The following is an 18014-nucleotide window of genomic DNA, read 5'->3' as shown; positions in this document are numbered from 1 at the left end:
CGTTTGCCTTTTAACACTTCGCTGTATCTTTACAGACGACGATCATGAAATACCTTGAAAGACGGCTCCAGATTCGCTCAGAGCGCCTTTGCCGACAGGAGGTCCGGACGTCCCCCTGTAGAGCGTGGGCCCTGGGAAGCAGACACGTTCCCAGAAAGAGGCTAAAAGTCACTGCTTTTGTTAAAAAACGCGTGATCGTGAGCAAGCTTGTTTCTCAGGTTTGGAAACAGTGTTCCAGGCATGGCCCTTAGAGTCAAAAAACTGCAAACAGCCAGTGACCCCTGTTGCCGAGCACAAAGCAGTCCTGCCCGTGACGTCGAGGGAAGCAGGAGCCTCCCAGAAGCGCCATGGGAGCGCGCGGCTCTGACCGAGGACGTCGGGGCCGGGGAAACTCCGGCAGGCCGTCACCCCGCACGCGTGGGCGTGCTGCCTTCAGGCGCAGTCAAGGGCAGAGACAGGGCCCCGGGCAGGCTGGCAGGGCAGCACGTGAGCGCACGGGAGCCGCGGGCGAGGCCCTGCGTGTGGAGTCCGTGCCTGGCCCTGAGCAGACCCGCTGCACAGCACGTCATCTGCCTCTCCCGGCGTGAGCCTCTGCGTTCTGAACTGTGCATTCCCCCTCGGTGAGACCCATGGGCTGTCCCCCAGGTGACCCACAGGAATGGAATGTCGCCTTCCAGCCGCTGTGGAAGGATCAGGAAGCACACGCGTGCTTTCACGACGCCCCAGAATTTCTCCTGGTGGGGGAACAGAAGCGTTGGCCTGCAGTTGGCTAAACCCACAAGAGCACCCCCCACCGCCACAGCTGAGTCACGCGGACCCCGCAGAAAGCTCTGCCTGGTTCAGGACCCACGTCCCCTACAGACACATGACACGGCCCCGCCTTCTGCAGGCCACCGCGCTGAAGGATCAGAAAACATTGCTGTCGATGTTTCTGAAGACGAGGTTACCAAGTCCAACAAGGGACCACCTCATCGAGAGCCTTCCCGCGCTCCGTGCAAAGTTTTCCTGGAAGTATGGAGATGACACTTGACAGTGTGAGCACCGTCTGAGGTTTTAAAAAAGGTCAATCAGTCCCACTTATGTTTTACGTTTATTAGAGAATCACTTCTTTTTTTCAAGGTAAAATCATACTTCCATACAAATATAACAGGAACAGGTTTGGGAAAGGTTATTCCAGCCCATTAACCGTAGCGGGAGCCGACAGGTGCTCCGGGGCCCGCGGAAAGGGACCCGGAGAACGGACCTGCGCACAGGCCGGCGGGAACGCTCTGCAGCCTGTGCGAGCCGGGCAGAGCGGGCCCCCCACCGGCCGCCGTCACACGCGGTGCCAGGGTGCGTCCCCGACGTAAAGAGCAGAAAGGCAGCTCAGGGACACGGACAGGGGCCACGGGGAAGGGCCCAGGAAGCGCGGCGCCCCACGACTGGATCTTCCCCATTTCCACGCCGTTCCCGTCCCGGAAGGGTGAGTCAGGATCAGAGAGCGGTTCACGTCCAAGGTGTCGTGGCCAATAAATTGTCCCCAAACGGGGCTGCGGCTCCAGGTCCCACCTGGAATCCAACGACATTTACATCCAAGATGAGAGGCGGTCTCTCTGAGGCAGAGCGCGCCCCGAGGGGCTCCGAGCCCAGGCGTGAGATCCAGGCCACCGCGGTGCTCACGCCACAGGAACGGCGAGGACAGGGTGCAGAGGTGGCCTTGGAGCAGCGGTACCCGCAGACGCTCTGAGGATGCAAACGGGGGCCAGTGTTTGCTGATGAGGAGAGCCACTCCCTGAACATGCCTTGCCCACGCGGATGACACGCCAAAGGCCATCGCCCCTCGCTCCCGCCAGTGGCTACGGCATGGTCAACACCGATGAGTGTGTCGAGACTTATGTGCACACATATACATGCATTAAATACACATACATGTATACATACTGCACATGCGCCCATCCGGATGCAGGAAAAAAGTAAACAGGAACAATTTCAAAGGATGCATTTGACATATACAGGAATGTATGCATGCACACACATACACACAGCGATGCATGCATGTGCATTCATGTGTCCGCATGTGTCTCTGCGTGTTCACTGTACACGATTCGCATGACGGCTGAAGCACAGTCACGATGGGATGGCCCCGGGAGTGATGCTGACCTCTGCCCGGCTGCTCCAGTCTGCGTGGTCTGCACGTGAAGTCGGGGTCACGAGTGTTTTAGGGGCCGTGCGCAGCCGGGAGGCTGGGCGTGCGGTCACCTGACGAGCGGGCAGCTGTGGCCTCCTCTGCCGCCTGACGTGGGGGGCGGGGCGAGGGGGGCGGGGGCGGGGACCGCGCCGCGGAAGCGGGGCGCCGCTCATTCGTAGGGCGGCAGCCCGAACAGCTCGGGCCGGAAGTCCTGCAGGGAGCCCAGCACGACGGTGGCCTTCCCGGTGAGGTCCCGGCGCAGGTTCCCGTCGGGCACCATCACCACCTGCATGCCGGCTGCCAGCGCCGCCTCCACCCCGTTGGGAGCGTCTTCAAAGACCAGGCACTGCAGGTGGGCGAGAGAAAGAAGGTGGGGGTGGCCTGCGCACAGGCGGGCGCCTGGGTCGCCCCCAGGACGGACCGGACCGCGCCGGGGGCAGTGCGCACAGGCGGGCGCCTGGGTCGCCCCCAGGACGGACCGCACCGCGCCGGGGGCAGTGCGCACAGGCGGGCGCCTGGGTCGCCCCGAGGACGGACCGCACCGCGCCGGGGGCAGTGCGCACAGGCGGGCGCCTGGGTCGCCCCGAGGACGGACCGCACCGCGCCGGGGGCAGTGCGCACAGGCGGGCGCCTGGGTCGCCCCCAGGACGGACCGGACGGCGCCGGGGGCAGTGCGCACAGGCGGGGCCTGGGTCGCCCCCAGGACAGACCGCATCGCGCCGGGGGCAGTGCGCACAGGCGGGCGCCTGGGTCGCCCCGAGGACGGACCGGACCGCGCCGGGGGCAGTGCGCACAGGGGGGCGCCTGGGTCGCCCCGAGGATGGACCGGACCGCGCCGGGGGCAGTGCGCACAGGCGGGCGCCTGGGTCGCCCCGAGGACGGACCGGACCGCGCCGGGGGCAGTGCGCACAGGCGGGCGCCTGGGTCGCCCCCAGGACGGACTGCACCGCGCCAGCTCACGGTGGCGCCCGCACGGCGCGCAGCTTCCCACGCGGCTCTCACCGCCTGGCGGACACCGGCCGCCCACGCACGAGCCACACTCGCTGCAGCTGGGGGCGGGGCGGGTTTTGCAGGGGAAACATGCGCGTAGGTAACTTCAGCGCCGAGAACGTCGGTGCCCGTGGGGGCCGGAGTCCGGCCACGAAGCTCTGCCTCCTCAGCGCCAAGGGTCCGTCACGCGCGCGGATTCTCTTTCCGCGCAGCCCCGTTTACAGGGGGGTGTCTGTGCGCCACACTATCGGGGAGCGCCTGCGTGTGCACCCCGGGAACCTGGTACGCGAGCTGTCACGGCACCTCTGGCTCCGAGCGAGGGTCCCAAAGTGTACCCATGGCAGGCCGGCGCGTCTGCTTGGTGTCCCCCTCCACTCCTGGGTGACAGGCACCGAGAGCGTCCCTGAGAGCCGGAGCCCCCCCAACCAACCCCCCCACCCCCCCACTGACTGTGAAAGCAGCTCCTGTGTTTGTCTGCAGCTGACATCTGCAGGGACCGCGACCGGGAGCACACCGGCCCGTGCGCCGTCATCGCCGGAACAGAGCAGCCGCCGGCAGGACGGAAGCCGCACACCAAGCCCAGGCCTGCCACCCAGCACCACGTGGGTACCCACGCCCCAGGCCCCACGCTGCCTCGGGGCTGCATCCTCGGGGACGGCGGGGCACCTGCGGGGTTGGGTCCCCCCGCCCGTTAGGCACAGCGCTGCGCTTCGCTGTGAAGCCCCTGCACAGGGCTCTCCGGGGCGCGTGCGTCCCCGCTGTGGTCCGTGTCTCGATGCCGCAGGTGCAACGTACTTGGGAAACCCCAGACGGGGCGTGAACGTTCACTGCACGGCTGTCCCCGCAGGAAAGCCAGGCGTCCCTCTCTGAGACCCCCCGGAAAGGCTCTCCCTAGGAACCCCAGGCCGTGGAGGCGCAGGGAGCAGCAGGGGAAGCGCACGGCTTCTGTCTCACACACACAGATGCCAGACATGTTTCCCACGCCCACGCAGACGGACGTGCTGTGGACAGCTTCCCTGCTCACCCCAGAGGACGCGAACGTCAGGAGCATCCCCCACCCCCGCCCCCAGGCTGAGCTCAGGCCTCCTGGGTCTGCGGTTCCCACGGGGTCAGGCCCCCTGCACATGGGGAGCGGGTTGGCCGCGCACAGAAGCCAACGCAAGAGTCCCAGGCCTGGAACGGGGGAGCCCAGCCCGGTGTCCTGTGTGCAGGTTCAGAGGCAAGTGCAAGGTCAGCGGGGCAGGCGGGGCAGAAGCGTGTGGAACAGCCCAGGCCCCCAGAACTCAACGTGCTTCTCCCTCTCCCGCGCGGAAGGCTAACACACACCTCAACTCCGCCTGCAGGAGAACAGAAGCGCGTAATTACACTGCAGCTTGACGGGTTTAATTTACAAAGAGTGACGTTTCCCACGACCGGGGACGGCACGCGTTCCAGGGGCGCATCCCCGGAGGGGCCGAACCTCCCTCTCCGGAGCTGCAGAGCGCAGCGGTGGCCTGAGCGCTGGCCTTCCCCGTCCGAGCTCTGCACCCGCAGCTCACAGAACCGCCGGGGAGGGAAAGGGCTGCACCTGTGGGTCCTCACGGACCCTGTGACGGAGGCGTCCCATGAAGGAGAGCATGTCTGGCAGCAGTGGGGGTGGGACTGGGGACATGCGTCCCTGGGAGCACAGGCAGCTGGGGGTGCGGAGACGGGGACGGCTCTGGGGCTGCAGCCTTGGCCCCCGGGTCTGCACTCACACTGCGCAGAACGTGTCAGATGGACGTGCTCTGTGGGGCACCCGGCGGGGGCTGGGGGCCAGAGGATGGCCCTCGAGGGACATGGGGGACCTGGTTTGACAGGTTCCATGCAGACGCTGGGCCGAGAACCAGAAAGAGCAGGTCTTCAGAAGTGCCCCAGCCGCCCGGTGTCCTGGGCAGGAGGCTGAGCCACCGTCCCTGAGCCTGGGGGTGGCTGAGCCCACGCAGGCGGCCGCCCCTCACAGCTGTCCCAGGGTCTGCGTCTGCCGGGGAGCTCAGCACCGCACAGCGTCTGCCCACCGCAGCCCAGGGCTCCTCCCACGTGCAGACCCTGCCTGCCCCATCTCCTGGGGTGCGGCGCCACGGAGCAGCCCGCAGGCAGGGGTCTCTGGCCTGGGAGCCCCCGCTGCGCCAGGAAAGCCGGCCACGGAAAGCGTGCGAAGGTCACGGAGAGCAGGAGCTGCGAGGCCGCAGACGCCAGCCGACCGACGGGAAGCCCGCGGGACGCACGCCGCACGGCCGCGGACACGTGCCTGCGCGTCTGTGTGCACACGCGGGGGGCTGTGGCCCCGTCCCTGACGCCCGTGCGGGCGGCCGTGCTCTGTCAAACTCAGCTGCCCCAGACACGTGCCGGCACCCCGGGCGACGTGCGGTGTCGCCGTCCTGGTGACTCTGCCCGATGCTCCCCAGCCCCGAACGGAAGCCGCCGGGACCCTCTCACACGGGTGTCCCGCCCCAACACAGTCCCTGCCCCCCCATCATGCATGTGACACACGCGAAGCAGACGCCACGGCCGCCCTCCCCACGGCCACACGCGTGTACCTTCTCCACGGGGGCAGGAGGGGAGAAGCGCCTAGCACAGGCCAGGAAAATGTCCGGGTCCGGCTTGCCCTTCCGCACCTCGGGGTCGTCGCCCAGCACGACGTGGTGGAAGCAGCTGAAGAACGGCCCGTGCCGGCTGGTCTTCATCTCGAAGGACGCGGCCCCGGAGCTGGTGGCCACCGCAATGGGCACCTGGTGCTGCTGCAGGTGGCGGATCAGCCTTTCGGCCCCTGGGGAGCAGGCGGGGGCTTCAGTGAGGGGCAGGAGGCCCAGCCACAGGCCTGACCGCAAACGGGTGGCCCCTGTGCTGGCCGGGGAGCCCCGCCGCGTCGCGGCCTCTGCCCAGGACTGGTCTGAGGGGACCCACGCTGTCTTAGGGGACCCTCGGCAAAGCGATCCGGGCCCCCGCGTGTCCCAGGAGAACCGCTGAGGAGGGACGCTGCGTGTGCAGAGCCTCTCCCGTGGACACGTGCTCGGGACCGGGGCTGCTTTCTGAAGCAGGAAACATGCTTCTGGCATTTTCCAGGAAACACTATTCTACAGACAGCCCTTGGCCCCGTCCTCCCCGTGCCGGGGGAGGGCAGCAGAAACGGCCCCCAGAGGCCCCGATAAGGGGCTGCAGGATGAAAGGCAGCTGGCGTGACGGGGCCGGATGTCCACCACCCCCGGGTGGAGGCACCGTCCCACCGTCGGCCACCGCGAGGGCCGAGGACGGGGAGCGCCATCCCGGCAGGGCTGCCTCTCAGCTGCACGCCCCACGCCGGGACACGGTGAGAACTCTAGAGAGGAGAGGGAGACCGAGCGCTCCGCTAGGCATGCAGTGCTCCACGTCCCCCACGCCACCAAGGATCACGGCGCGGGCCAGCCGTGGACAAACACAACCCGGTGCCCGGAGCAAAGGCGGCCGGCAGAAGCGGACCGACAGACACAGAATAACAATGACCAGATGGTGGTGACGCTCCCCGACGACTTGATGAACGTGACCCGTGTGGCCACGCCCCAGACTGTCAGAGAGGAAACACGGAACCGGAGACAAAAGCGAGACCCAGCTCCGCACCGTCTACAAGAGACCTACGCAACCCGAGGACCCGAGGACGCGGGCTCGAAAGAAGAGGATGGAAGACCGCGCGTCCTGTGACTGCGGCTCAGGGCAGTCGGGGAGCCCTGAGCGTCACAGGCAGGCGGGCTTCAGAACAAGGAAGGACTCTGTCCCGGACGGCCTCTGTCCCAGACGGCGTTTCACCGTCACAAACAGGCCCGCTCCTCCGCAAGATGTCATCGTTGAAGGCGACTACCTCCCATCGTGGAGCTCCAAACGCCTGAGGGGCAGTGAACGCACAGACAGAAACAGAGATGTCAAGTCCCCCTCTCAGGAATGATCACGACACGTGAACAGAAAACCCATAAGCAGAGGGCGAACGCCCAAAGCCCCGCCGGGCAGCTGGACCGCACTGACACGGAGACCACACCCGACGCAGAGAAAGCACCGGACGGAACTCGGCACGGCGGCAGGAGACACACACTCAGACGCGGAACGCAGGAGACCAGCTCCCCAGACTGAAGGCCACACGGGAACAGCCCACAGCGAACGTCACGCGGCGCAGAAGCAGCAGAACGCTGCTCCGCTACGGCCACAGCGCTTCACCGATCACTTGTGTGTAACGAGGACCAGCCAGAGCAACGGGGCAGGGCAATGAGTCAACAGAAGACATGCAAACTGGAACAAAGACGTGACGTGATCTCTGCTGACGTGGGACATGAGCTCGCGTGCATAAAACCCTAAATATCCCACAGCACAGAAGGGTCGGGAGCTGTGGGCACGCTCTGCAGCATCACCGTCTACAAAAAGCCGGCGGGGGAGCCTCAGGTGCATTTCTACACGCCAACCACGAACAATCTGAAAAGAACTTAGAAGTCGTGGCATGTACAATAGCATCGAAGAGACATCCGCTTAACCCAGGAGGTGAACGATACGTGCCCATCAGCTAGGACCCGTGGCTAAACCTGAAGAAGATAGGGATAAGGGGAAACGTCCTACGTTCACGGGCCGCAAGACCGGAAATGGATAGAAATGTCCATTCTACGCAGATTGGAAGTACTTCCTACCAAAACCCCAGAGGCGGTTTTTCCTTTTTTCCCGCAGAAATACTGAAATCCATCCTCAAATTTACAGGCCTCTGGAGGGACCCTGAGCAGAGAAAGCAACATGGGAAGCGAAGAACAAAGCGGACGTCTCCCACGTTCTGACCCCGCCTGTAGGAAAGAACTCAGCGCGCCCCGGCGTAAGGACAGACGCAGAGACTGTGGGCGGAGCGCACGGAAAGAAGCCCTGCCATGCGCAGTCCCACATGGGCCCGCAAGCGGCCTGGGCCCTTTGGGGGAACAGACGGTCCCCTCAGCAAACGTGGGAAAAACCAGACGTCCACGTGCAGAAGGACGAGGCTGGGCCCTTGGCGCAGCCCCTCTACGGAAGGCACCTAAAATGCTTTCAAGACCGAGACGTAGGATCTAAAACCATAAAACTCCCCCAGGAAAATACAGGGAGAAGGCTGTACGGCCTGGGACCTGGTCATGACGTCTCCCACGGGGCACGGACATCACAGACGACAGTCAGAAGCGCCAAACGGAGCCACAGCCAACTGAAAGGGCTTTCTGCGTCCAAACGCACAATCCACAGGGAAGAGGCGACCTGTGGAACCGGAGAACATGCTTTCAAGTCACAGCTGAGAAGGCTCCATCTCCAGAATACAGAAGGGTCCGCAGGTCTCAACAGGAGAAACACCAACAACCCTCTGTTGCAAAAATGGGCAAAGCACCTGAACAGACGCGTCTCCAAAGAAGACGCGCAGACGGCAAGCAGACCACGCGGCACACCGTTAATAATCGGCCGCGGAAATCAGAACCGCAGCGAGACATCGCTTCCCACGCGATAAAACGTAAATACAATAAAAAGGGCTGCGGAACGCGGAGAGACTGGAGACCCCGTGCGCTGCTGCTGGGAGACTAACACGCTGCGGCCACCGTGGAAAACAGGGCGGCGCCTCCTCAGGAGACTGCACACAAAACGGCCCCGCCACCCAGCAGCCCCGCTCCTGGGGGGACGCCCAGAAGAACGGGAAGCCGCCTCCGCCACCACGACCTCCACGCCCGTGTTCAGAGCAGCGTTATTCACACCGTCAAACACGGAAACGGCTCACGGGCCCGCCGACGAGTGCCGAAAGGAAACATGGTCCAGCCACAGAAACGGCGCAATGACGAAGCACGGAATCGTCTTCAGCTTTGAAAAGGGAGAAACTCCCGTCGCAGGAGCCGGAGGACTCTGTGCTCAGTGCAGCCACAGGAGGACAAATACCGCGGGATCCCACTCCTTTGAGGCCCCTAGAGGGACCAAATATTGCAAGTTATACGGGGGCGGACCCCAAAACACCCGGGATGATCTTCTGGAGGGCGGGCCCCTCGGAGTCCAGGCTTCCCCAGCTGGGTGACTCTTGTAGGAGCCCGTCTGTCAGTGTGCCAGCAGGTGTCGTTGTGAGAGGCTGCATCCGGCCTCAGTGAATGTTTTCTTAACTCTTCCAACGCATTTGCCTATCGCATGGGGGGTGACTTACGAGCGAACCTGCCCACCACTGCGCCGAGTGTTCAGCTCTTTTTGACCAAAAACCTGCATAACCCCTGGGCCCCACCCTCCCTATTCACCTGATCTCACCCCAAGCAACCTGTTTTTGTCTCCCTGGATGAAAAAAGTTCTCCAAGGGAAACATTTTGCTAAACTGCAAGAGCAGAAACAAAAAATAGCAGAAGCCCCAAAGGCATCAACATCGATGCGCTCAAAAACAGTTTTGAAAAGTGGAAAAAAGTCTGATGGGTGTATTGCCTCCCATGGAGAGCAGTTTGAAGGTGAGTGAAGTTTATACATGTGAGAATAAACACACAATTTTTTATGAATACATTCCAGGTTTTTTGGGTGCCCCTCTGTGTGTGTGTAGACACACACAGACACACACAGACGCACAGAGATACAACAACACATGATTAAAACCGACCTGTGATTCCTGGTCGTCCAATTTTAAATCCACAATTAACGCTCTAACTGCACACGTTTCCTGCCCTGCACCAGGGATTCTAAAGTCTAAGTATTCACCTTTCTTCCTGGAAGGACCTTCAACTAAAGAGTAGCTGATCTTTAAGCATTTGGGGGGGCCTTATAATCTAGGACATTCTTGACGTTCTCACTTTTCATGAGAAGCATCGGGCAATTCTGATCCATCTCCTGTTCACAAAGCCCTAGAGGGGACAGTCCCCTCTCCTCCCCGGGGAAAGCAAGGACAGAGAGAGAGACAGGGCGCATAGCCGGGCACGGTAAGAATGAAGTCTGTGTGTACGTTTTTTTTACTGAAGCTTGTTTGGGGATGTTTGGCTGCCAGCTGATGACCAATCTGTCCGCGTCTGAATAGCGGCTGAAACCTGCGTCCTGCACCTGCCTGTGAAGAGCAACGGCGTGTGTTCAAGCCCCGGTCTGCGGCCATTCCGTCCCGAGCACAACGCTTACACAGCATGGACACACACGCAAGTCAAGTGTTCTCGGGCCCCGGGACCCAGCGGAAGGAACGCGTGGGTTCTGAGACGCCCGCGCACAGCGGGGCTGAGGCCGCGCCCACGGGCTCTCCGGAGAGACTGAGACCGTGGACAGGAAGAGCGCCTACCGTGCCGTGCGGTAGGCACGTGCGTCCGGGCACGGCCGCGGCAATGAGACAAAGGGCCGCGGGGACGCAGGGCCGCGGGGCTGCGGTTAGGGCCGCGGGGCCGCGGGTACGCACCCGGCATCAGCGCCGCCGTGGGGAACAGGCGCTGCAGCTTTGCCTGGCTCTCCTCCAGCAGCTGCTCCTTGGTCACGGGCAGCTGCAGGGCGTCTATGATGATCTGCGCGGCCTCCGGCGCCTTCTTGCCCATCACGAGGGACTTCACGTCCCAGCTGTACTGCTTCCCGTAGCGGCCGCAGATCTCTTGGAACACCACGGAGTAGAGCCGCTCGGTGTCTGCAGAAACCGCGGGGGATAAGGGGGGACGGCGTTTAGGGGCGCGCCGCGGGAACACGCCGTCTCCCGCAGGCACGCTCACGTACCATTGGCACGGCCACGCGTGCCTCCCGCCGCAGCACGCACGGTGTGGTGGGCGCCCTCTGCCGCCAGGGCCCCCACACGCCCCCGGGAGGATGGCGCGTCACAGGGGAAGGAAACCAAAGTAAAAAGACGCATACGCAGGCCATGGAAGGCGGCAGGAGCCGTGTCCTGCCCCCGGGGTCTCCGCACACCCTCAGCCACGTCCCCTTCCATGAACACGGGCCGGCTGGCAAACCACAGGGCAGAGGCAAAGCCCCCGGCTTCACCGTTACTTCTACTGTGCGCGTCTCTGCTTAACGACGCGAGAGCCCCAGACAGGACGGGGTCCCCGCTTTCCACTCTGGGACAGGAAAGACCGACCAGGAAGGGCTCCCACGGGCTAACGGAGCTCAGGTTCATAACCATCTAGACCTCTGGCCAAAAGGGAGGTGCAGGCAGACGCGCTTCACCTCCGCGCGCACCCCCAGGAAGGACTACAACTAGACCTCAAAACAAATAAGCAGAACCCGCAGAACACGTAGCCTGTAGACATGCGTACATATGCATGGCACGCCCGGTGAGCGCGAACAGGGGGCACCCCGCCGGGGGGTCTGCGCACACCCTCCGAAGCAGGCAGGTCTGTGCCCCACGAGGGTGACGCTGTCACGAAACGTCCCATCGGACCCCGGAAGGCCAGGTCACGCCACACGTGTCTGCATCATAACCCCACGGGGGCCCCTCCCATGCCAACAGGTACGCATGACGGCTTCCGTGGCGCAAAGGCTGTCATTACCCGCCCCTCGGATCCTCATAAAACCGGCAGCAGACACTTTACTGCCCCACGCAGCCCGCCCTCGTGCGGCCCTGCGGGACGTTCCGGCTACAGGCCGGGTCGGGCCCACCGTGCACACGTCTCGTCCGGAGCTGGCGCGGGCCCCTGGGCGTCCGTGCAGGGAGGGGTGTCGGGCGACGGGGCCTGGGGCCTGGTCTCCCGGCTCATTATCGAGGCACTAAACCCTCGTCTGCCCCGGGAAAATGACAGAGGCCGCTGACAGGGAGATTAGGGTTGTTAAAGTAATAATAATAATAATCAGGTGAAACAGCCAGTAATTATAATCAGAGACACAGACGGGCCCCGTGAACCCCCAGAGGCGGCTTTCCAAGGAGAAGGGAAGAGCAAAGGGGAAAAACTGGGCTCCAGAGAACACAGGACGACTGCCCCCGGGAGTGCGTCCTGTGTGCGTCCCCACGTCAGCCCGCGACTGCACGGCCCTCTGATCAGGCGTGGGTTCTCCCCGACACGCAACGCTGCCTCTTCTCCCTTTCCCGACCCCACCGGCCTCGCACATCACATCGTGGGGGACCCTGAACAGGGGGTACCTGTGTTCCCACTGTGGCGCTCTAGGCCCTGTTCCAGACACCTTCCCAGCTTCCAGACCCCGCACGGCCTCATCGGGGAGGCGGCCAGGGGAAAGCCCGCCGGGGCCCAGAATAACCGGGCCGTGCGTGCTCACACCTGTGCGCTCCTCCTGCCCCGCCCTGAGTGCGGCTCTTCCACAGGTAACCTGGGCCGTGGGCGAGTCTCACACAATCACGTGTTCCTGCCGTCTGCTCTGAGGATGCTCCCGGGCCCACGGAAACGCGCCGCGGTCAGGGCATCAGGAGGGCAGCGTGAGGTGGGATCGCGGCCCCAGACGAGACGTGGCCGGAAACTGGTTCGGGACCCCAAAGTCCCGGCCCCTCCCGGGGCTCCCGGGGTGTCCTGGCCCCAGACAGAGACGCGGCCACTTCCAGGCTCGAGGGCTGTTACGGGGCCGGGAGGAAACTTGGGGAGTCGGGCAGGCACAGAACGGGCCACGGAACCAGGTCTACGGCGGCGAAGCCCCAGGTCGCACGTTAAAACCCCGCAATCCATGCGCGTTTACAGAGATGTGTTTACTTAGAATCCACACTGCAGATAATGCCCCTCCTATTTTCTGGGGCTCTTTTATGGATTTGAGAATAAGCTTCTTTTTCTTGGCTGATTTCTTAAAGACCCTAAATAATCCCGCACCAGGCACCTGGAAACCACCGGTTACGTGAGACCATATACTTTATAAATACCTACGCTCCTCGTTCTGAATCAGCCTTGATGTCCACCCCCGCCTGGCCCCGTGACCAAAGCGGGCATCGTGGGCTGCGGCTCCCTCGTGCTCGGCCCCGGCCCTGCCCAAGGACACGGCCCCTCACCTGTGTGGCCACGGAACACTGGGAAGCTCGCGCTTTGACCTTGGAGGTGCTTCCAGCGTAAAACGCACAGAGGTCAAAGACAAGCTGTCCAAGCCAATGGAGAAGACCTCCGTGATCGGACTGGTGCCGTGCTGAATGACCACCTTTGGATATCAGAACAGAACAGAAAACATGTCCCGGTCAGGCGTTATCTGCGTGCTTTGCTACTGGAAAAGTTAATGGGGTGTTATTTCTACGAGCGCTGCTCGAGACCACAGGCATCCTTGTCCTTTAAAGACCCCCCTCTGCGCCCCTCATTTCCGTTATTTGCCAAGCAGATCTCCCTCCTTATTGCCCAGGAGCTGACCTGCTCTCACACACCTGCTGTCTTTCTTCTTCCGCCCAAATCTTGTCCTGGCGCCTAAAGCACCTCTGTCCTCTTCTCCCTCTGCCTACACGGCCCTGAGACCCCAATGATGACCTGGACCCTCGCCAACTGCTATGTGACGTCACCAAAAATGGAATCCCAGGGTGTCTTTTCTGTGTGAAGGAACCACGGCCTCATACGTTTCAAACCGCAGCGAAACACACTCTGGCGTTCCTGTAAAAGCCTGCAGTGACTTCCTCATCCCCCTGCGGTGACACAAACTTCTGCTATCGTGTGTGCATTTCCCGTGAAACGGTCTGTGTTCAGCTTCCCTTCCTTGGACACCAAGTCTTGGGCCCTTACTGGTGTGGCTCCGTGGGTGGCCACGTTGTCCTGTAGGCAGGAACACGGGGTGTTCAAGTCCCGGCCAGGGACACACCTGGGTTTCGGTTCCATCCCCACTTGGGGCGCGTATGGGAACCCACCAGTTGATATTTGCCTCTCCCATTGATGTCTCTCTTTCTCTCTCTCAAATCCCAAAACATATTTAGAAAATTAAACAAAAAAAAAACAAAAAAAAAAAAAAAGAAATGAAAAGCAACCAAAGGGAAAGAAAAAAAGAAAACCAAGTATCAAGCAAGGAGGCCCCACGAAGAAAGAGCACTTCCTGGGGACACGTCTCCACAACCCCCCAAAGCAGACGGACTGCAAAAGCAGGCCTGACACACGGATACATTGTTGCGCCCGGAACACATACATGGAAGGGAGGTTCTGAAGAATTCCAGCGGGGATAAACTAGCACATTCCAGACCCTGGGGCTGTATCCATTTTGGAGGGAGAGAGAGAGAATAAAGTCGAAGCTGGATTTCTCAGAAATGTTACCAGGAAAGGCGAGTGCGCGAGGGGTCCGTTTCCTCTGCGCGAACGCACGCGCGTTCCTGGGTCTTCGCTGAGACGGCCAGGGGCGGCACCATTAACCTGCGTCACCTGGCCCCGAGGAGACCCTGGCGGAGGAGGCCCTGCAGGTAGGGCCTTGCCAGGCACGTTTCATCGCTCCGGGGAGGAGCAAAGGCACCCAGCACCCCGAGCAAGCCTCCAGCTCACTTAGAAGTTTAATGAACGTAATGTTAATGAGACATCGCGGTTGCGTTAACATTCACGAGCCTCCCACATCAGGCTGTCCGGACCTTTCACGAGCGGGTAAGGACCTGGATCCCCAGCCGCTGGACGCCCTGAGCGGGAAAATGCGCGCACAGGCTGCGGCCGCGACCCCCAGATGCCGTGTGGACCTGCGTCCTGCCAGGACGCGTGGCTGCCTGCAGCGTGCTCCCCGACTGCTGACCTCTCCCGGGACAGTTTTCTGCCCTGGGAACCCGCCTGCTTCTCTCCCTGGGTCCGTACAGAAAGACTGCTTCCTCTGTGTGCCTTTAAAAACTCACTTCCCGTGCCTCCAGGGCCACCCAGCAGCGCGACCTGCGCGGGACAAGGTCACACTGGCCCGGGAGGATGAGAACACCCTTATATTTAGACTCGGATCGATCTGGCGTCCCTTCTCAGCGCTGGTCCTCATTAGCTGTGTGCCCTGGGGCGGGTCACTTCCCCGTCTGAGCTGCAGTGTCGCGGGTTTTCACGGGTCACTGTTCCAGGACGCGAGGGGATGCAGGAGGAACCTGCGCGCACCCCGCCAGGTCAGTGACCTACATCAGTCCGCGGGCCTGTGTTAGGTGCCGGGAAGCCTGACCCGTCCAGGCTGGGGGGAGCGCCAGGGTGAGCGTCTCCTGCTCAGAACCCTCGTGGAAGGCCGGCGCCGGGCTGGTGGACGTAGGACCCACCCACGCCGACCGACTGCGGGGCGCTCCGTGCGCAGACGGGACGGCAGGTCCCTTGGCCGCTTCTCACACTGGCAGGCTACGTCGGGGACCGTGCGCACTCGCGTGGGCGGCCGTGGGCGGCGCGCTGCCGGCGGCTCCCGGGCCATGCCCCGCGGCGCGGTCACTGCCGTCTGCGGGTGGGTGCGTGCGTGGTGGGGGCGGTGCTGGGCGCTGCAGTGCGGGCGGCGCAGCAGCAGCTCCAGCCTCCACCCCCGGATGGCAGCACCCCCCACCCCCACTCCAGGAGGGACGCGCCCAATGCCTCCGGACATTGCCCGAGGTCCCCAAAGCGGCGGGTTGCGGACACCAGCCCGGGAGGAGGCTCCAGGCCAGGTGCGTGCACCGCGCTGGCGCCCGCGACTGCAGCCCCGGGGCGGGCAGGCTGAGGGTCCTCGACCCCCGGTGCCGACGGGGACACGGAGGCCGGGCGCCACGCGCGCACCGCTCGCGGCCTGAAGCACACCACACGCCCGCGCTGGGGTCCCCGAGCGCTGCGCCCTCCCGCGCCGTGACCCACGCGCGGCGCGGCCACCGGAAGTGGGTGCCCCGGGCGGAGGCGCCGGCGCCTCGGTTCGGCGAGCGCGCGCTCGCGCGCGCGTGCGGGCGGCCACACGTTGCCCCGCCGCCCGCCCCGGGGTCCCGGGTACGGCCCCCCACCCCCACCCCGCGGCCCCCGGCCCTGAGCGTCCGCGCTCCCTTCCCGCGCCCTCCGCGGACAGCCGTCGCGGGATGCGGCCGCCGGCTACGCACCCAGAAGGAGGCCGTCCATGTCAAAGAGTAGGTGGGTCACCGGCCGCGGTGCGGACACGGGCGCCGCCATGCTGTTGCTGTTGTCGGGCAGGTGGGGGTGGGGAGAAGGCGCGCGCGCGCCCGCCCCGGCCTCCAGCCCGCGCACGCGCGCTCCGGGCCTCGCCGTGCGCCCCGGGACGCTCCGCGCACACGCGCCCTGAGCCCCGCCCCGCGCTCTGTTTACCGCCCCGCCCGCCCCGGCCGCTGTGCGCACGCGCCCCTGGGGCCTCCGCTGCCGCGCGCTCCTGAAATCACGGGCACGTCGCGCGCACGCGCGTGGGCTTCCAGGGCGGCGCCGCGGCGGGGCCTGCCTGCAGCACGAGCGGACCGCGCGCGTTCGCCCGCGTGCACCCCGCCCCCCCGCCCCCGATCCTGTAACATCCGCACACGGGCCGCAGTGTCCGCGCGGGGCCCGTTTCCCAGTGTCGGGGCCGCAGGCACGGCGTGAATTTAGAAAGGGCGTGACGTGCGGAGGGAGGGAGGCCGGAGGCCCCGGACGCGGGTTCACGGGGAGGGGTGCCGGGGTGTCCGCGCTGGGGGCTTCCGAGGCCGGGCGCGTGCGCGGGGCGCGCGCTCCGCAGCCGTGGCCCCTGCGTGTCCAGAGCGTGTCGCGAGCATCGTGGCCCTGAGTGTCCCCCTGTTCCAGCCTTTCTGCGTGCAGCCCGACAAGGCGTTCTGCCCCCTCAGGGACACCTTTTGCCCCTGCTTCCGTGCACCTTCGTTGCCATGGCGTGGGCGCGTCTCAGCGTTAGGGTGCGCCCTTGCAGGAAGTGGTGACGGGAGAGGCGCAGACAGCTGGCCATGGCAGGGTGTGTGTGCGGGGACGTGCGGGGCCTTGCGCCCTGGATGCGGCAGCTCACCCACGACCAAGGGCCCCGAAACCTCTGCGCCTCCAGGTCCGCGCCTGGGACACGCGCTGTTGGAGGCGAGGACGCGGGTCCGACTCAGGCCCACAAACCACCCGCGTGCCGTTCGTGTGCGTGTGTCTTCATAGCCGTTGTCATAGGAGAGCTTCCCCCATCGCACCCAATCCCGGTTCTCCGCTGAGGCCTGGGGACCTCAGGGAAGGACATTCATCAGCCCGTTCGGGGGGCTGTGACCCCAATGCGCCTGGCTGCGGTGCCAGCGGCCATCAGGGCAGCGGCGGCGGACACGAGAGGGACGCCCGGCCTCCCGGGTCCGCCGGCCCCAGCCCTCGAGCGCGGTGCCAGCTCATGTCCTTCCTTCTGCAGCCTCTTCCCTTGCCTGGCACGTGGCCTTCTTATCCACCCGGCTCTCCACTGTCTCCTCCCGATGTGTCTGTTCCTGTCCCCAAACGGACCCTTTGGGTACGGGCAGCGGTCACAGCAGGTGACCTCCCACCCTCACGAGCCCCTAAGGAGGGGCTCTCTCTTCAAACACAGTCACATTCTGAAGCCCTGGGAGTCTGACCTCCAACGTACCTTTTTGGTGGGGGGCGGGGAGGACACCACCCATAAGCGATGCATGGCACAGATGTGGGCGGACCCTCCCTGGCGCCCGGTTTCTGTGCATTGTCTGCAGGACAATAGATCTGCAACCCCCAGAGCTGTTTTCCTAGCCCAGTGGCGTCACGATGTGTGTGGCTGCCTTTGACAAAAGCCCTCAGAACTCGAGACCGAGCAACGATCCCGACACTCCGGTTCACCTCGCGGCGGGAGGCATAGAGCTGGTGCCTGGGAAGGACCTCAGGGAGCGGCCCGGCCTTGGAAGCCTCCCGGGGATGCCGTGCAAAGCTAAGCAAACACAGACTTTCGGGTGAGGAAGGCAGCCGATGTGCTGGGGCGGAGATCCTTGCAGACGTCCCCTGTGCGCTGGTTCAGCCCTGCAGCTCCGGCACCGCTCCTGTCGGACGGCCCCTCCTGTGTCCTCACAGGCACCCCAGTGCCGGCCGGCTGCATGCTGCCCTTTCTCCACGGACAGAGCTGCTGAGAGCGCAGGGCCACT

At 64.0% G+C, this 18014-nt stretch overlaps 2 protein-coding genes across 2 annotated transcripts in view; one reads left to right on the top strand and one right to left on the bottom strand.

The window, feature by feature from the left end:
- Positions 1–1286: 1286 nt before the first annotated feature.
- On the bottom strand, positions 1287–16080 carry PUDP (pseudouridine 5'-phosphatase). Its single transcript, XM_090265361.1, has 4 exons — positions 16011–16080; positions 10533–10751; positions 5716–5945; positions 1287–2513 (listed from the first exon to the last, which is right to left on the bottom strand). Exons 1-4 carry the CDS (start codon positions 16078–16080, stop codon positions 2337–2339), a joined length of 696 nt encoding a protein of 231 aa, XP_090121487.1. The 3' UTR covers positions 1287–2336.
- STS (steroid sulfatase) overlaps positions 15485–18014 on the top strand; it is a 52541-nt gene continuing 50011 nt past the window's right edge. The window contains exon 1 of the mRNA XM_090265362.1: positions 15485–15593. The gene's annotated coding sequence lies outside the window, so the exon portion shown is untranslated. The remainder of the gene's footprint in view (positions 15594–18014) is intronic.

The sequence above is a fragment of the Furipterus horrens genome, unplaced genomic scaffold, assembly GCF_987537825.1.
Source record: "Furipterus horrens unplaced genomic scaffold, mFurHor1.1.pri manual_scaffold_17, whole genome shotgun sequence".
In the NCBI taxonomy this organism is placed as follows: Eukaryota; Metazoa; Chordata; class Mammalia; order Chiroptera; family Furipteridae; genus Furipterus; species Furipterus horrens.
The sequence above is the reverse complement of the archived record's forward strand: the minus strand, read 5'-3'. Positions and strand labels throughout refer to the sequence as shown.

Coding starts and splice junctions, on each gene's coding strand:
- PUDP (XM_090265361.1), bottom strand. CDS start 16,080: ATGGCGGCGCCCGTGTCCGCACCGCGGCCGGTGACCCACCTACTCTTT. Junction 10,752..16,010: donor CATGGACGGCCTCCTTCTGG/GTGCGTAGCCGG, acceptor CGGTTTCTGCAG/ACACCGAGCGGCTCTACTCC. Junction 5,946..10,532: donor CACGGCGGCGCTGATGCCGG/GTGCGTACCCGC, acceptor CCTGCTCCCCAG/GGGCCGAAAGGCTGATCCGC.